The sequence below is a fragment of the Balaenoptera physalus genome, assembly GCF_965194825.1.
Source record: "Balaenoptera physalus genome assembly, chromosome: X".
NCBI classification, from domain to species: Eukaryota; Metazoa; Chordata; class Mammalia; order Artiodactyla; family Balaenopteridae; genus Balaenoptera; species Balaenoptera physalus.
In genome coordinates, this window is record NC_138903.1 from 65,242,613 (window position 1) to 65,257,191 (window position 14,579).

General features: G+C 46.3%; 1 protein-coding gene across 2 annotated transcripts in view; it reads left to right on the forward strand.

Annotated features, from left to right (window-relative positions):
• The first annotated feature begins 11,042 nt into the window (after positions 1-11,042).
• SLC16A2 (solute carrier family 16 member 2) overlaps positions 11,043-14,579 on the forward strand; it is a 116,488-nt gene continuing 112,951 nt past the window's right edge. The window contains exon 1 of one of the 2 annotated variants that reach the window (XM_082447410.1): positions 11,043-11,647. In XM_082447410.1, the coding sequence (XP_082303536.1) occupies positions 11,212-11,647 (436 nt within the window). In that variant the 5' untranslated portion in view covers positions 11,043-11,211. The remainder of the gene's footprint in view (positions 11,648-14,579) is intronic. The other variant, XM_082447411.1, reaches the window with a different exon arrangement.

Genomic DNA, 14,579 nt, shown 5'->3' on the forward strand with positions numbered 1-14,579 from the left:
TTTGTAGATCCAAAGTAATGTGTCATATATTCAATAACATGCATTTAATTCAACAAATGTTTATTGAGTACCTACTATGTGCTTGTCACTCTGTAAGTGTGGGGACAGTGAATGGAAGAGGGTGTACAGAATTAAACAAGGTGGAGTTTCTGTCCTTGAAGAGCTCCTAGCCTAGTAAAGGAGGTAATTACAAAAAGATAGGCCCATGATGCAAATGTGGAGTTGCCCCAGTTTAACCCAGTAAAGGGTGAAAATAGATACCCAATAAAAGTGAAATATTATAATTTGAGTGCAAAATGCTATGAGAATTCTGAGGAAACATTTATAAGGCCTATAATATGGGGAAAGCTTCATCAAAAAGGTGACATTTGAGCTGGATCTTAAAGGTAGAATATATTCTTAGTAAGTATAAAGGGAAGTAAATCACCCACCAGAATGGTCACAAGTAAAAAAGATGAAAATTCCAAGAGGACAAATAAATGTTTGATACATGTATTAAAAGGTACTCATTTAATCAGGGAAATAAAATAAAAACCACAATGTCATTTACACCAGAATAAATAAAATGAAAAAGATTAACAATACCAAGTGTTGTCAAGGATGTGGAGCAACTACTAGTGAGAATACATATAGAAATAATCACTTCAGAAACTGTTTGGCAGCATCTACTTAAATGTAAAGATATGCATGCCTTATGAGCTAGTAGTTCCACTTCCTAAGTATACATCTAACGGAAATGCATACATATGTGTAACACCATTCATTATAGTCAAACACTGGAAACAACCCAAATGTCCATGTCCATGTCCATGTAGTATATTCATTCAATAAAATAATATGTAGCAATGAAAATGAATGAACTATTGCTATACACAAAATGGATGACTCTCAGAAGCATAAAATTAAGGGAAAGAAGCCAGACACAAAAGAGCACACAATTCCATTTATATAAAGTATAAAAAATAGGCAAAATTAATCTATGCTATTAGACATCAGGATAGTGGTTACCACCACAGCAGAAGGAGAGGTTTTAACTCTAAGTAGGCACAAAGGGGGCATCTGGGATGCTGGTAATGATAAGATTGCTGGGATATGGGGGTTGGTTTAATGGGAGTGCCCCATTTGTGAAAATCCAATGATATGTACACATTCACTTTTCTAGATAGAAGAGCTAACAATAAAAAGAGAAGAAACCAAAGCTATCCAATGGAGGAAATGGAAGTCTTTTCAAATGGCATAAGAATAATAGTATATCCATATGAAAAGTACAAACCTCAACTCTTACTTTACACCACACACAAAAATTACTTTGATATGGATTATAAGTCTAAATGTTATATCTGAAATCATAAATTTTTTAGAGGAAAACACAGGAGAATATGACTTGGGGGTAGGCACAGATTTCTTAAGTCACAGAAAGCAATACCCAAACAAGAAAAAAAGAGGCTAAATTAGACTTTATTGAAATTAAAATTTTAATTAATTTTGCAAATTAAAAATTTGCAAAACGTATATCTGACAAAGGACTGGTATTCAGGATATGTAAAGAGCTCCTACAACTCAATAATAAAAAATAAACAACCTAATTTAAAAATGCACAGGGAATTCCCTGGCAGTCCAGGGGTTAGGACTTGGCGCTTTCACTGCAGTGGCCCAGGTTAAATCCCTGGTTGGGGAACTAAGATTCCGCAAGCCACGCGGTGCAGCCAATAAAAAAAATAATAATGATAATAAATAAATAAATAAATAAACTTGGCATTAAAAAATGCACAAAATATTTGAAAGACACTTCACAAAAGAAGATAAGGCCTATAAGAACATGAAAAAATATATACTCAACGTCATTAGTCATCGGGGAACTGCAAGTTAAAACCGCTACACATCCACTAGAATGACTAAAATAAAAAATTTTAAATGAAAATACCAAATATTGGTGAGGATGTGGAGTAACTGGAACTCTTGTATACTGCTGGCAGCAGTGTAAAATGGAACAACTTATTCTGACACAGTTCTGGCAGTATCTTATATAGTTGAACATACACCTTACCCTATGACCTGACATTTCCACTTCTAGGTATCTACCCAAAAGAAATTAAAATATGTCCATGAAAAGACTTGTATACAAATATTCATAGCAGCCTAATTCATAATAGCCCCAAGCTAGAAACAACCCAGATGCCCATCAACTAGTGAATACAATATAAATACAATACAAATACAGTGGAATACTACCCAGCACAACACAGCTGAATCTCAAAAGCATTATGCTGTGAAAGATGCCATGCTCAAAAGGCTACAAACTGTATTATTCCTTTTATATGAATCTCTAGAAAAGACACAACTAATCCATGGTGGTTCTCTCAAGGATGAGGTAGGGGTGGGTTTGACTGGGAAGGGGCATGAGGGAAATCTGTGGGGTGATGGTAATGTTCTATATTTTGATAGGGGCTTGGGTTAGCATTTGTCAAAACTCAGCAAATGTTTCCTTAAAATTTATGTATTTCACTATATGTAAGTTTTACCTCAAAAGGAAAAAACTGCAAGAAAATTGAACTCTAATTAATAATATACATGAAGAAATATTGAGGGAAAGATGTATACTAATGTCTTTAATTTACTTTGAAATGCATTAAAAATAACATGGATTGATAGATCAACAGAGAGTTGAATAGATGGACAGATAAAGCAAATATAGTAAATTATTAATTGTAGAATCCAGTGGTGAGTATACAGGTGTTCATGGTAAAATTATTTCAATTTGGTGGGGGTGAGTTGAGAAAAAGGAAACTAGGGCATTTGGGGGAAAGGAAAAGAGCTCTGTGCTGCTTGGGCTTAAATGCCATTGTGGGAAGTGGCCCAGGAACCAATCAGAGAGTTGAACAGAGCCAAGATGAGAAGGGGCCCCATGTGGCAGCTCAGAAGTCTGGACTTTACTTTTTAGGCAGTGAGGAATCATCTCAGATTTTTAAGGAGTTGAATGACATGATAAGAGGTAGTGTGGCATGGAAAAATGTTCTGTGATTAGGAGTTAAGAGAGAAGGGTGGGCTTCCCTGCTGGCGCAGAGGTTGAGAATCTGCCTGCCAATGAAGGGGACACGGGTTCGAGCCCTGGTCTGGGAAGATCCCACATGCCGCGGAGCAACTAACCCCGTGAGCCACAATTACTGAGCCTGCGCGTCTGGAGCCTGTGCTCCGCAACGGGAGAGGCCGCGACAGTGACGGGCCCGCGCACTGCGATGAAGAGTGGCCCCCGCTTGCCGCAACTAGAGAAAGCCCTCACACAGAAACGAAGACCCAACACAGCCAAAACTAACTAACTAACTAAATAAATAAATAAAAAATAAAAATAAAAGGAATTCCTTTAAAAAAAAAAAGTAAAATAAATATCCTTTAAAAAAAAAAAAAGAGAGAGAAGGGTTCTGGTCCCACTTATAGCATGACCTTGGGCAAGTGGATTAGTACATCCAGGTCTCAGAAAGTTTCAACAAAATATACTTCTCCTTCTTTGTCCCCTCTTCCACCCAAAAAGAGGCCCTCAGAAAACTGAATTTAAGCAGGCACAGAAGAAACCCTGTATATATGTACTGAAGGAGAAAAATAAACTGCTTCTTCTTTGTCCTTCCCTTCCAGACAACTCCCTTGCCCCTGCCCCTTGCACTCTTGCCCCTGCTCCATTTGAATGATTTTTTTCCTCCCCTTTAACTGGCTTTCTTTATCTGCAGGGTCAGCAAGTTAGACTTGAAACTTGGCCCCTGGGCCAGACCATACCAGTCACTCTCCTCTAACTCAGCTGCTGATACCTGCTTCTGGCCTTAAGACTCACCACTGTTTCAACCTTCTGTCTCTTGCTCTCTAGAAATTTCCTGTGTAAGGGCCTTGGGGTTCCTAAAGGCCTTAGGTCTGTGGCTATCTTGGAGCCTGAGAAGTCACCCCAAAGAGGTGGACCAGGAAATGTCTGAGGATGCAGACACACCATGTCTACTCCCAGCCTTCCCACTGCTAACCTGAACCCCACCCCATCCCACCCCCAGGTCTCCCTCACTTGGCTCACCTATACTCTCTTCAGCAGTTAGTGTCTCTACCACTGACCTGGTGCTAGGGGAGTTATCTTTCTGCATGTATCAACATATGAAAGAGGCCTCTTGATGTGATGAGGAACTCCCAGATCTCATCATGTCTCTGACACTTCACTTTCCCCCTGAAGTTTCTGATTATTCTCCTTTAACAGTCTGACCCAAGCCTGGCCCAGAACTTTATGCCCCACAGAACAGATGAGACTAAGCTGAAATGTTCAACAAGACACTAGAAAAGGGAAGGAAATAAAAACCAACAGCACCACAGAGCTAGATAATCTGGCTTCAAAGATATGGCCTGCTCTTAAGGCTAGCAATTCCTGATTGTATAATAGTTGCTCAATAAATATTTGTGAATGAATACCTATCCACAGTGGAAGTCAGACACTGTTCTTATCCCCAAGGAGCTTAGGTTCTAGTAAGGAGACATGTTAAATGGGTAATTTTAATATAATTTCATAAGTGCTGTGATAGAGAAGTGTTAGTGGTTAAAAATCACAGACCCTGGAGCCAGACTGCCACAGTGTGAATCATAGGTCCTTGAGTAAATGATTTAACCTTTCCCTGTGTTATTGTAAAATGATACCCCTATCTTATATGTATGTATGTCATTGCTGTTCACAAGTATTTGAGGTAATTAGAAGGAAAAGCTTAGATCATTTAGATATCACCTTAAGTAAGTCCTATTCCCTCTTTAGGCTTCAGTGTTCCCATCTGTGTAATGAGGAGATTGGATTTTGTGGAAGGTCCCTTCCAGCTCTGACATCTATGCTCTAGATTTTGGAATTGAACCAATGCCGAAGAACATACTAGGTTGTTTTCTTTTTCCAGTGAAAGCAATCTGCAAACCATCTTGTTAACATTTATTGAGCATTTACTACATGCTAACATTTATTGAGTACCTACTACATGCCAGGTGCTATGCCAGGTGCTTTCCATATTTTATTTCCCATCCTTACAACAAATATGAAAGATGAGCCTCTTCTCTATTGTTTATGGGCTTTGTTACCCTAAGTGGTTAAATTTATTTATTTATTTATAGTACCTTCTTTGTATCAGGCATTGTGTTAAATGCTAAGGATATAAAAATAAATAATGCTGACCCTATGCTCAAGGAGGCCACAGTCTAGGAGAGGAAACCAAGATATAAAGGGCAAAGCTCATCCTTACACTGCATTGTAACATACACCTGAGACACCTCTGTTCCAGCCCTACAAGGGTGTCACTTCTCAGGATAGGAAACTTTTAGCCAAGGTTTAGCACAATGTTTAGCACATGGTAGGCTCTCAATAAATATCTCTTGAATAAATGAAAAAATTAATTAATTAATAAAAGGCTTTAAAAACCCATTCTATTTCTCCATTGGATATGATCAAGAAACCAATCCATTTCACCCTTTCTCTCACTTCAAGCTTTGCTGTTCTGTACTAGTCCTCAGAGGGTTAAGTCCTATCTCATTTTTCTATAAAGCTCCTGTTGCTTCTGTCATCTTTTCTCCTCTATGCCTGCTCTAATAATAGACCAATGATTGAGCAGAATTGCTTCCTTGGCATTCAGGAAGCAGGCTCCATGCATATGGCCAATTGATTTGTTTTTAATGCACCTGGCTCAAACTGAAATCAGGCTACATCCAATATCTTTTCCCTTCCATGCCTCCATTTTGGCTACCAGGAGGTGTCAACATTCAAATTCCTTTCCCAAAATCAGTACTATTTCCTGATTATGGACAATAAAACCCAAGTTTTCTTTGCCTTTGGACTTCTTTTGCCATCACTATTTCTTTTGCCACTACAAGCATCCTGGCTCCTTTTCACAATCAATCCCACTTGGCTCTCACAATCAATCTAAGGTGTTGCTGTGTCATCAGAACTCCTTAGTTACCCTCATAGACATTAATAAAGAAAAGTGAGCAAATGAGGGAAAGATTATGTACTCACCTTCTTGAGAAAGTTCTCAATATGTCATCCATTCTCAAGTAGTTAGGATGATTTAGGCACAGGACAGGGGGATGATGAGAATTACCTATTAAGTTCCACTCTAGCCTGAGACTTCTATTGAAAAATAGGAGAGGCCCAAAGCAAGGAAGTACATTTGGCCTAAATAGAGAACATCAGGGATAAAAGGCTTTCAGAGGTCATCTGGACCAGTGAATCCCAAGCACTAACCTGCAGACCCATGGCAGTCTGTGACATTTTCATCAGAGAAATGTTGAGAAAAATTGTTGCCAACTGACCTTTCTTGAGAAAGACTTTCCTCAGTAAAAGACTATGTCCTTTCTACATTTTCTATATTTCAGTGTTAAAACATCATTTCATTAAAGATATAATAGTGATGATACACGCCCTTACATGGCAACATTAAAAGTTGACATCCTTATGTTGGTTCCCAAAGTTTGGGGAGAAATTTTAGAGAAATTGTACTAGTCTTTGAATTCCAAATTTTCGGTTATTATTATTTTGGTCTAGTGGTTTCAAAATCTGGCAGTGCATCAATATTACTGGGAGCCTTGTTAAAACTATGTATTCCTGGCTCCCACCCCCAGATATTTTGATTCAGCAAGTGTGGAGTGGGACCCAGGAGGCAGAACTTGTACAAAAGTCTCTAGGTGATTCTAATGTGTAACCAGGTTAAGGAACCACTGCTCTGCTTCACCACTTGTATGATTAATCAAGAACATAAGCAATTAAAATGATTCCACTGTGGGCTTATTCTGTTTGGGACAGAAATAAAGCACATTCTTTCACTTGCAGTGTAAACCAGAGACCTCCACTGGGGTTTTCTAAGATCCACAGTCAGACAAGTAAAATAATTTAAAGAGTTTACAGGGGCCACACATCACTTACTTGTTGTGAGCATGAGCCAAACTGAATGAGTCTACACATACTAGGTGCTCTCTAATGATTTGTTACTACTGATGATGTTTGTCAACCAAGTCTGATTTAGAAATTTGTAGAGAAAACTTCATTCATCTCAAGACCCTAGCCCTACTTCTATCACCTCACTCTCAATCTTGTCTCATCCTTTACATCCTTCTCTTCCCTTTTCCTCAATCTCAAAATGTCTTCACCCAGTCTAGTGGAGTCAAATTCAACAAATGGTAGTTATAATTATTAATATTTTCCACTAGAATGTAAACTCCATGAGGACAAGGACCATTGTATGTTCCCAGTGCTTGACATGGTGACTGGCACACAGTAGTTGCTCAGTAACTATTTGTGAAATGAATGACTGAATGGTATGACAAAGGCAAGAGGCATATCTCACCAGTTCAAGACTAACCCTCCTATATGCTTTGTTGAACTCACTCTGGAGATTCAGGAAAGGCATTAGAATTTCAACTAGAAGATAGTGAGGAGAATGGGTGGTGAGGGATGAGAGAACAGCAGGTGTCCATATGTCATGGAATGGTGGATAATCCAGTATGTTTGGAGCCTGGCATGAATGGGAGAAAGGGGAGAGGAGAAAATGTCAAAGAGTGGAGCTAGACAGGTTGAATATGAGTGCCTCAGAGACAGGTACCAGGTCTTTTTGTGTCCTTGGTATTTAGTACAGAGCATGGCACATAAAGGTTGTTAGTAAATGAGGCTGGTCTCAAACCATAAAGGACCTTTTATGCCTGGTTGCGGAATTTAAACTTAACAGTCAAATGGAGAATCACTGAAAGTTTTTAAAGCCAAGAAGTGTCATGATTAAAACTGTATTTTAAAGTTGTAATTGACAGGATTGTTTGGAAGGAGAAGAGACAGAAAGCCACAGGCACCTTCAGACCTGATTTGGCTCCTAATTTCCGATCCTCACTAACACTACGACCATCCTTTCCTTCACTTGAGCAAGAAATGTCAGCATCATCTTTGCTTCTTCTTTTTCTCTCACTACCCAAATCTGTTCTGTCAGCTCTACCATAACAATGGTTCACAGAGCCAACCCTTTTTCTTCATCCCAGTCAGTGCCCTATTTCAGATCATGAAATTTGTTTTACCCGGTTCATTGTTTGGTTTCCTTACCTCTTATCTTTCCAAGCCATAGTATATTGTCGCCACAGTTTTGGTTTTTTTTTCTAAAATGCAGATCTGATATTAGTTACCTACTCGAAAATCTTCAGTGGCTCTCTTGTATTTCCAAAATAAAGCCTATACTTCTCAGTATGCTATTTAATAACTGTGAAGTGGGTATTAACTCCATCTTGCAGATAAAGAAACTGAACCTCAGAAAGGGAAAACAACTTTCTTAGGATCACCCAGGTATGCAATGGTAGAACCATGATTAGAATCCAGGTGTCTTGATGCCAGTGCTCTAGCCATTATAAAATGCCTTTTAAAAAGGGAATAAATGGTAAGTACTGCATGTGTTTCTAGAATGGCGGAATGGTAATTATGTAATCTTGTTTCCTGGATGGAGCACATAATTTGCTCACACAAATGAGCAAAGATTCCTATTCTGCCTCTTGGTGGCTTTGTAGACTTAAACAACTGAGTTAACCTTTCAGAGCCTCTGTTTCCTCACTTATAAGACCGGGACAAATCATCCCAATCTTATAGGATTGTTATGAAGATTATATGAGATCATGTTTGTAAAGGGCTAGCATAGTACTAGGCTCACAAGAGTTTCTCAGTGAGTGTCATCACACGCCCCACTCCAGTACTCTAAAAAAGACATTCAAACTAGAACAGAATTTAGACAGTAGGAGTCCGAGAAGGGCTGCAAGACTTCAGGGTCTATTCCTAGTTCTGGGGTTGGAAATAACCTTTTTCAGGGTCTTAATCAGGTTCCCTGCAAATGGAAGCCAAGGCTAGTGCTCCCCTAGGGCAACAGTTGGTCCTGTGAAACCGCTGACTAACAAGCAAACCTTAAGCCCCAGTGCCCATACTGTCTATGATTTGTCACTCCTCATGACTGAAGCATTGTGGATTTTTATTAAAATGCAAACGTTTCCTGGGAGAGGCAGCATACATATTAACTTTTTGGCCTGATTAGCTTTCACTTACCTCTTTCTATGAGTAGAGTCCTTCCATGCCTCTTTGTTTTGTCCTTCTTAGGTAGGGACACCCAACCTCCACCCACAGCCTGTTAAAATCCTTCTCAAGATTCAAGGCCCATCTAGGCCACTATGTGCTCCGGAAGCCTACTGTGATAACTCAGCCACATCCTGCCTTTCCTTCCTCTGTCCCTCTTCCGGGGAGCACCAAGCCCCAGCCGCCTGTGGTGAAGCTCAGGGAGCACGAGGGTTTGACTTGAATTCCACCTTGTACTTGACTCTTCCCAGGACCTTCGGCTAATAAACGCCTTGATTTCGTTGAGCCTCTGCCTTCCTGCTTGGAAAAAGCAGGTGATAAAAATACTCACCTCCGGGCAATAAGGGAATGCTCTATTCCTCTAGCAATGCCTGCTTTGCTGACTGGCATGGCCCCCGTGATTTGTGAATTATGGCCGATTCCTTTCACGGCATGGCAAGCTACTTGGGACACCTCTACCCTCCCGCTCAGCTCAGCCCGCGTTCAGGTGCTTAATGACTGTGTTCCTGGGCATCTGGCACAGCCCTGAGCTGCATTTTCACCTGCCATGCAGTCTTTTCACCCAGCAAGAAGGTTAATGAGATGCTGGGTAGAAAGGGCTTGGCGCTTGCCCGCCCGCTGGTGGGGAGCGAAGTAGCTTGGTAACCACACCACGAACTCATGATTAGTGCATTAGAAGCGCGGGCCCTAAGGGGAGGCAGAGCTTCCCGGGATCGCTAGGGCCGGCCCCGAGGGCTGAGGCTGGAAACAGCCGTGCACTGCGGCAGGGAGCCCAGCCGCCCGCAGAGCAGATCACCCCTCCCGCCTCCCGGGAGCCGCGCACTCCGTAGGGAGCAAACTCTCCCTTACCCTCGCGGGGCTAGGGCCTTAGTCTGGGACATTCACCGGGATTCTGGTGTCTCTATGCCCGAGGTGGGCGGAAGGGCGCGGTGGGTGCTGGGAAGACATCCCTCCGCTAGCGCCTCGGCCGAGTTCCCGAGCGCCCGAAAAGCCGCGGCGGAGGCCCGGGGGACCAGCCCAGCTGGGATGTTGGGGGCTGAGCGGCCCTTGCCCGAACTGGCGGCTCGACCTGGCCCTGACTCCCAGTTCCCCAATGCGGGACAGAGAGCCGGGAGGAGCCTGAGCTGAGCTCCGGCTCCCGCCCCGCCCGGGCCCGGCTCCCTCCGGTGACACTGCACCTCCCTCCCTACCTGGCCCGGCCCCCGGCCCAGACCCGGCCCTCTACGGCTCCTCTGGGCTCCAGGTTGGCGCAAACAAAGCCCTGATTGACTGCCCGGAGAGGCGGGCCTCGCTGCCGGGCCGCCTCCTCCCATCCGTGCCCCGCCAGGGATTTGCCGGGAAGGGCGGGGGTGGAGGGGGAGAGACGGGGATGGGGGGGGCTGTTGCGCAGGACTGTGGGGGGCTGAGCCCCCGGGCTCGAGAAGACTGTGCCCACCCTCTGTCCAAGCTTGGGTGTCCCTTCCAAGTCCCCCTCAAACCCAAGGGGGGCATAGGCGCTACTGAGGGCGGGGTGGGGTCTCTCAAGGGCCACCTCTCGTCCTGGGGTCCCTGGGGCCACCCCAGTTCCAGGCTACTTGTGAGAAAGGAGAGAGTGGGAGCAAAGGACAGGCAGGGTCTTCCCTGGGGGTTCTGGGTTGATCAATGCTCGTTTGGAGCCTGCAGGGAGGAGAGGGCAGAGGAACAGGATAGTTTATGCTCTCGTTTTTCCATTTTAACTATCCCTCTACTGGGCTTCTGGACAAGGAGAACAGGATTCAGTAGTTTGGAAAGGGAGTTGAGGGAGACAGCTGCGGATTGAGTAGGTAGGCGAGTATGAGGAGGAGGAGGAAGGGCTGGGGAGAAGAGAGAGGCTGTAGCGGCTGCCTGTTGAGGGAGGAAGAGGTTGGGGGGAAGGGAGAGGAGGAGGAGGGGGAGGAGAGAGATGACATGGGGAGAGGAGGAGGGGGGATGGGGGAGGAGGAGGAGAGGGCTCGAGGGACCGTCTGTCTCGGGACAGGCTGGCCAGCTGGGGCGCGGAGCCGGGAGGAGGAGGCAGCAGTAGCAGCGCTTGGAGCAGCAGCAGCAGAAACAAGTACCAGCCACACAGCGGCTCCTCCGGCCCGAGCAGCCACAGTCCCCCGGCCGCGATGGCGCTGCAAAGCCCGGCGAGCGAGGAAGCTAAGGGGCCCTGGCGGGAGGCAGACCAGGAACAGCAGGAGCGGGTGGGTAGCCCCGAGCCAGAGCCGGAGCCGGAGCCGGAGCCCGAGCCCGTGCCAGTACCCCCACCCGAGCCCCAGCCAGAGCCCCAGCCGGAGCCCCAGCCCTTACCGGACCCTGCACCACTGCCGGAGCTGGAGTTTGAGCCTGAGCCGGTGCACGAACCCGAGCCCACGCCCACCGTGGAGACCCGCGGCACCGCGCGCGGCTTCCAGCCCCCCGAAGGTGGCTTCGGCTGGATGGTGGTCTTCGCTGCCACCTGGTGCAACGGCTCCATCTTTGGCATCCAGAACTCCTTCGGGATTCTCTACTCCATGTTGCTGCAGGAGGAAAGAGAGAAAAATCGCCAAGTGGAGTTCCAAGCAGGTGAGCGGCTCCGCGCGCCCCACCTGGCATTCTAGGCAAGGGTGTCCGCTCCGGCTGCCGCCGATCCTATACCTCCTGGTCCGGGGCACCCCTCTAGCGCGCCGCTTGGACTCCTCCCCCTTGCCCCTTGCCCGTGGCGCTGCTAGAGCGCCGGTTGCCGGGCTCTGGGCAGCGTCGGCTGTGGAGACTAGGCGCAAGAAGTCCCGGGGGTGGGACCTGGGACCTTCGTTGATCATACGCAAGGAATGAACTTTTTTGCTCTGGGACATATCCAGACGCACCTTTCGGGTTTGTTTAAAGTACTCTGAGCGTGTGTACTGGGGGAAAATATTTGCAGAATGTTGTTGTGGTTTTTTTGTTTTTTGGTTATTTTGGGGGGGTGGGTGGAGTGCGAAGACATGGAGAGAGGAGAGAGTTTGGAGGTTGGGAGGACTTTGAGAGAAACACTGTACCGCAGATCTCCGCAGCAGCCCCTGTTCCTGTACGGGGAGCGGAGGTGTTTTCTGTCAAAAACACTTTAGGAATCCTGGTGACTGAGCGAAGACTCTAACACATGGCAGGCGTGTGTATCTGCAGGAGAGAGAGGAAGGGAGGGAAGGAGTGCGAGTGGGGGGTGTGCGCGCGTCTTGGGTTACGGCCCAACCGGGCCCGGCCGTCCTCTGCCACTCTGAGGGAGCGAGCGGATCTCTGTGCCCTCTGAGCTGAACCCCAAAGCAGGCAGGGAGGCAGTCTCCGCGGTCTCCTGCCAGAGAGGCGTGAGGCGGCTGGCAGACTGGGCCCTGAGGCTCACTTCGCACCGCCCCCAATCTCAGCCTTGCCCTGCCTGGCGCCCCGCGCCTCTCCGCTATCCGCTGGGTGCCTCGTTAGTCTTTAGCCGGAATGCCGGCCTCCACCCCTCCTGCCTTCGTGTGGTGCTGACTTGGTCTTCTTCCCTAAGACAAGCAGGGCTGGGGGCATAGCTCTCGCTCTTCAGGCCCGCGGCCACAGGACCACAGGCTTGTGCGCTCCTCCCGTTGAGCCTGCCTGTGGACTCGGAGAAGTCAAAGTAGCCATCCCGCTTTCTCAGCAAGCCGCCGGCGAAGCCCCTCAGCCGTTCTCATGAGGAGTCTCGGGAGCGAGCCGAGGGGCTTGGGATGCCGTCTTCCTCAAGGCTCACTCCCTCTTGTGGCTCCTCAGGACAGCTCCACTCGAGACCCGCCACAAGTTTGCAGCTTAGAATACGTGGCTTTTTAAAACGCAGCTCAGAATAAGTGTTGCCCTGGGACTGAAGGGTTCCCTCCTCTCGCCACCCCCAAACACGTACTTCTGCTGCTCTTTGAGGGAGCCTGGGGATCATTTAGTGAATAGAAGCCTTGAATTCTGGGGGCATCCACCTGTGGATTCCCCGGGCCCTTAGAGAGCCTCTCCTACGGCTCTCAACCAAGGACTCTTTTTTTTCTTTTTTTCTTTTTTTAGTTTGCTAGGCTGCCCTTTAAGAGGTTTTGAGACTCTTGGTGCCTCTGACCTTGTGATCCATTGGCGTTCTAGTGTGCGGGGCCCCACTTGAAAGTTCAAGTGTGCGGCAATGGCTGTCCAAGGCAATCTCAGGACTGCCCAGGCTGCGTTGACGCCTGAGTGGAGGGGGTCCCTGACTGTGTGGAACAACATTTGGGCGGAAGGTCACTGTCACACTCACCCCTGGGACTACATTTTCCCTGCTTTGATGCAGTTCAGGGGCTCTTGGGAAGGAAGCCAGTGTAGGGCCTCTGGCTGTTGCCTAGGTTACCTTGGAGAGCACCTGCTGAGCATTGCCCTGTGGTTAAAGGCAGGCTGTTGGCCTTCGGGGTCAGTGGCAAAGTCTGGGTAAAACTTCATGGGAGGTAATGGGGGATGGGCTGAAGCTAGGCCCTGGCATTCATGTGATGTGAGCAGGCCTAGAGCTGGGGCCTTAGGAGTGTGTAATAAAACTTGGAAAAACCACTATTTTACCAGGAAGAGGTTCACTGCTGGGGAACAAACTTCAAAGTAGGTGATCATAGGGGACTCAGGGGGAGGGCTGGCTGAGACTTTCCGGTCAAGACCTCACAGTGCAGCTGGGAAGGGGGGGTAGCAGTGAGCTGTGCAGAGGTGTGGCTGGTGTGTGTTCTGACACAGACTAGGTCCATTGAGGGGCTGGGGTTACCAGTTTAAATTATGGTGAGTATAGGTCAGGAAAGGATAGAAAGGAATTTGGTATGTCCCCAGGGTCACAGACTACTTTGGCTTGGGTCCTTGCTGTATGTGTCTTGAATTCATGAAAGTTATTTTTGATACTGGAGGCTCTGGGAAACACCTCAATTTTTATTTTTAAAATGTCAGGAACACCCCACTACACTCCTGAGTTCCTAGAAAATCTCATCCTCACCACTACCTTTTTTGAGCCTCTCAGCTTTCCCAAGCAACCATTCAGGTCCTGAGATTCCAAATGTGCCTCTGTCTCCACACACTTTCTGCCGTTTACTCAAAATTTCTCAGCTACCTATGCCACAGCACTGGTGTCTCAAAGGGATAGAATAAGCCAGTAGAAGCTTGCTGTTTGTCAGCCAGTGTTTGCCCAATAGCCATTCTGAGGAACACAGAATATACACTCCCACAGTCAAGGAGGTTGGTGCATTGTCCATTTCTATTAATGTCTGACATGCCTTACATCTCTAGAAATCTATGAATTTAATATTTGGAGGCACCCCACAACCCAAATTCTCTTTGGCTAGGCCTAATATCTTCACAGTCCTAAAGCTGTGCTGATTGGCTTAATGGGTCTAAGGCTCTGCAGATGACTGGGACTATTGTGAGGGTGCCCCAGAGAAAGGTTGTTTTGATGTCTGGGGGCTAACTCCACATCAGAGGGGTCTCTGGTCATGTGAAAAAACCATGGAGAGTAGAAGGGAAGTGGAATGCAGGCCATTCTAGAGCA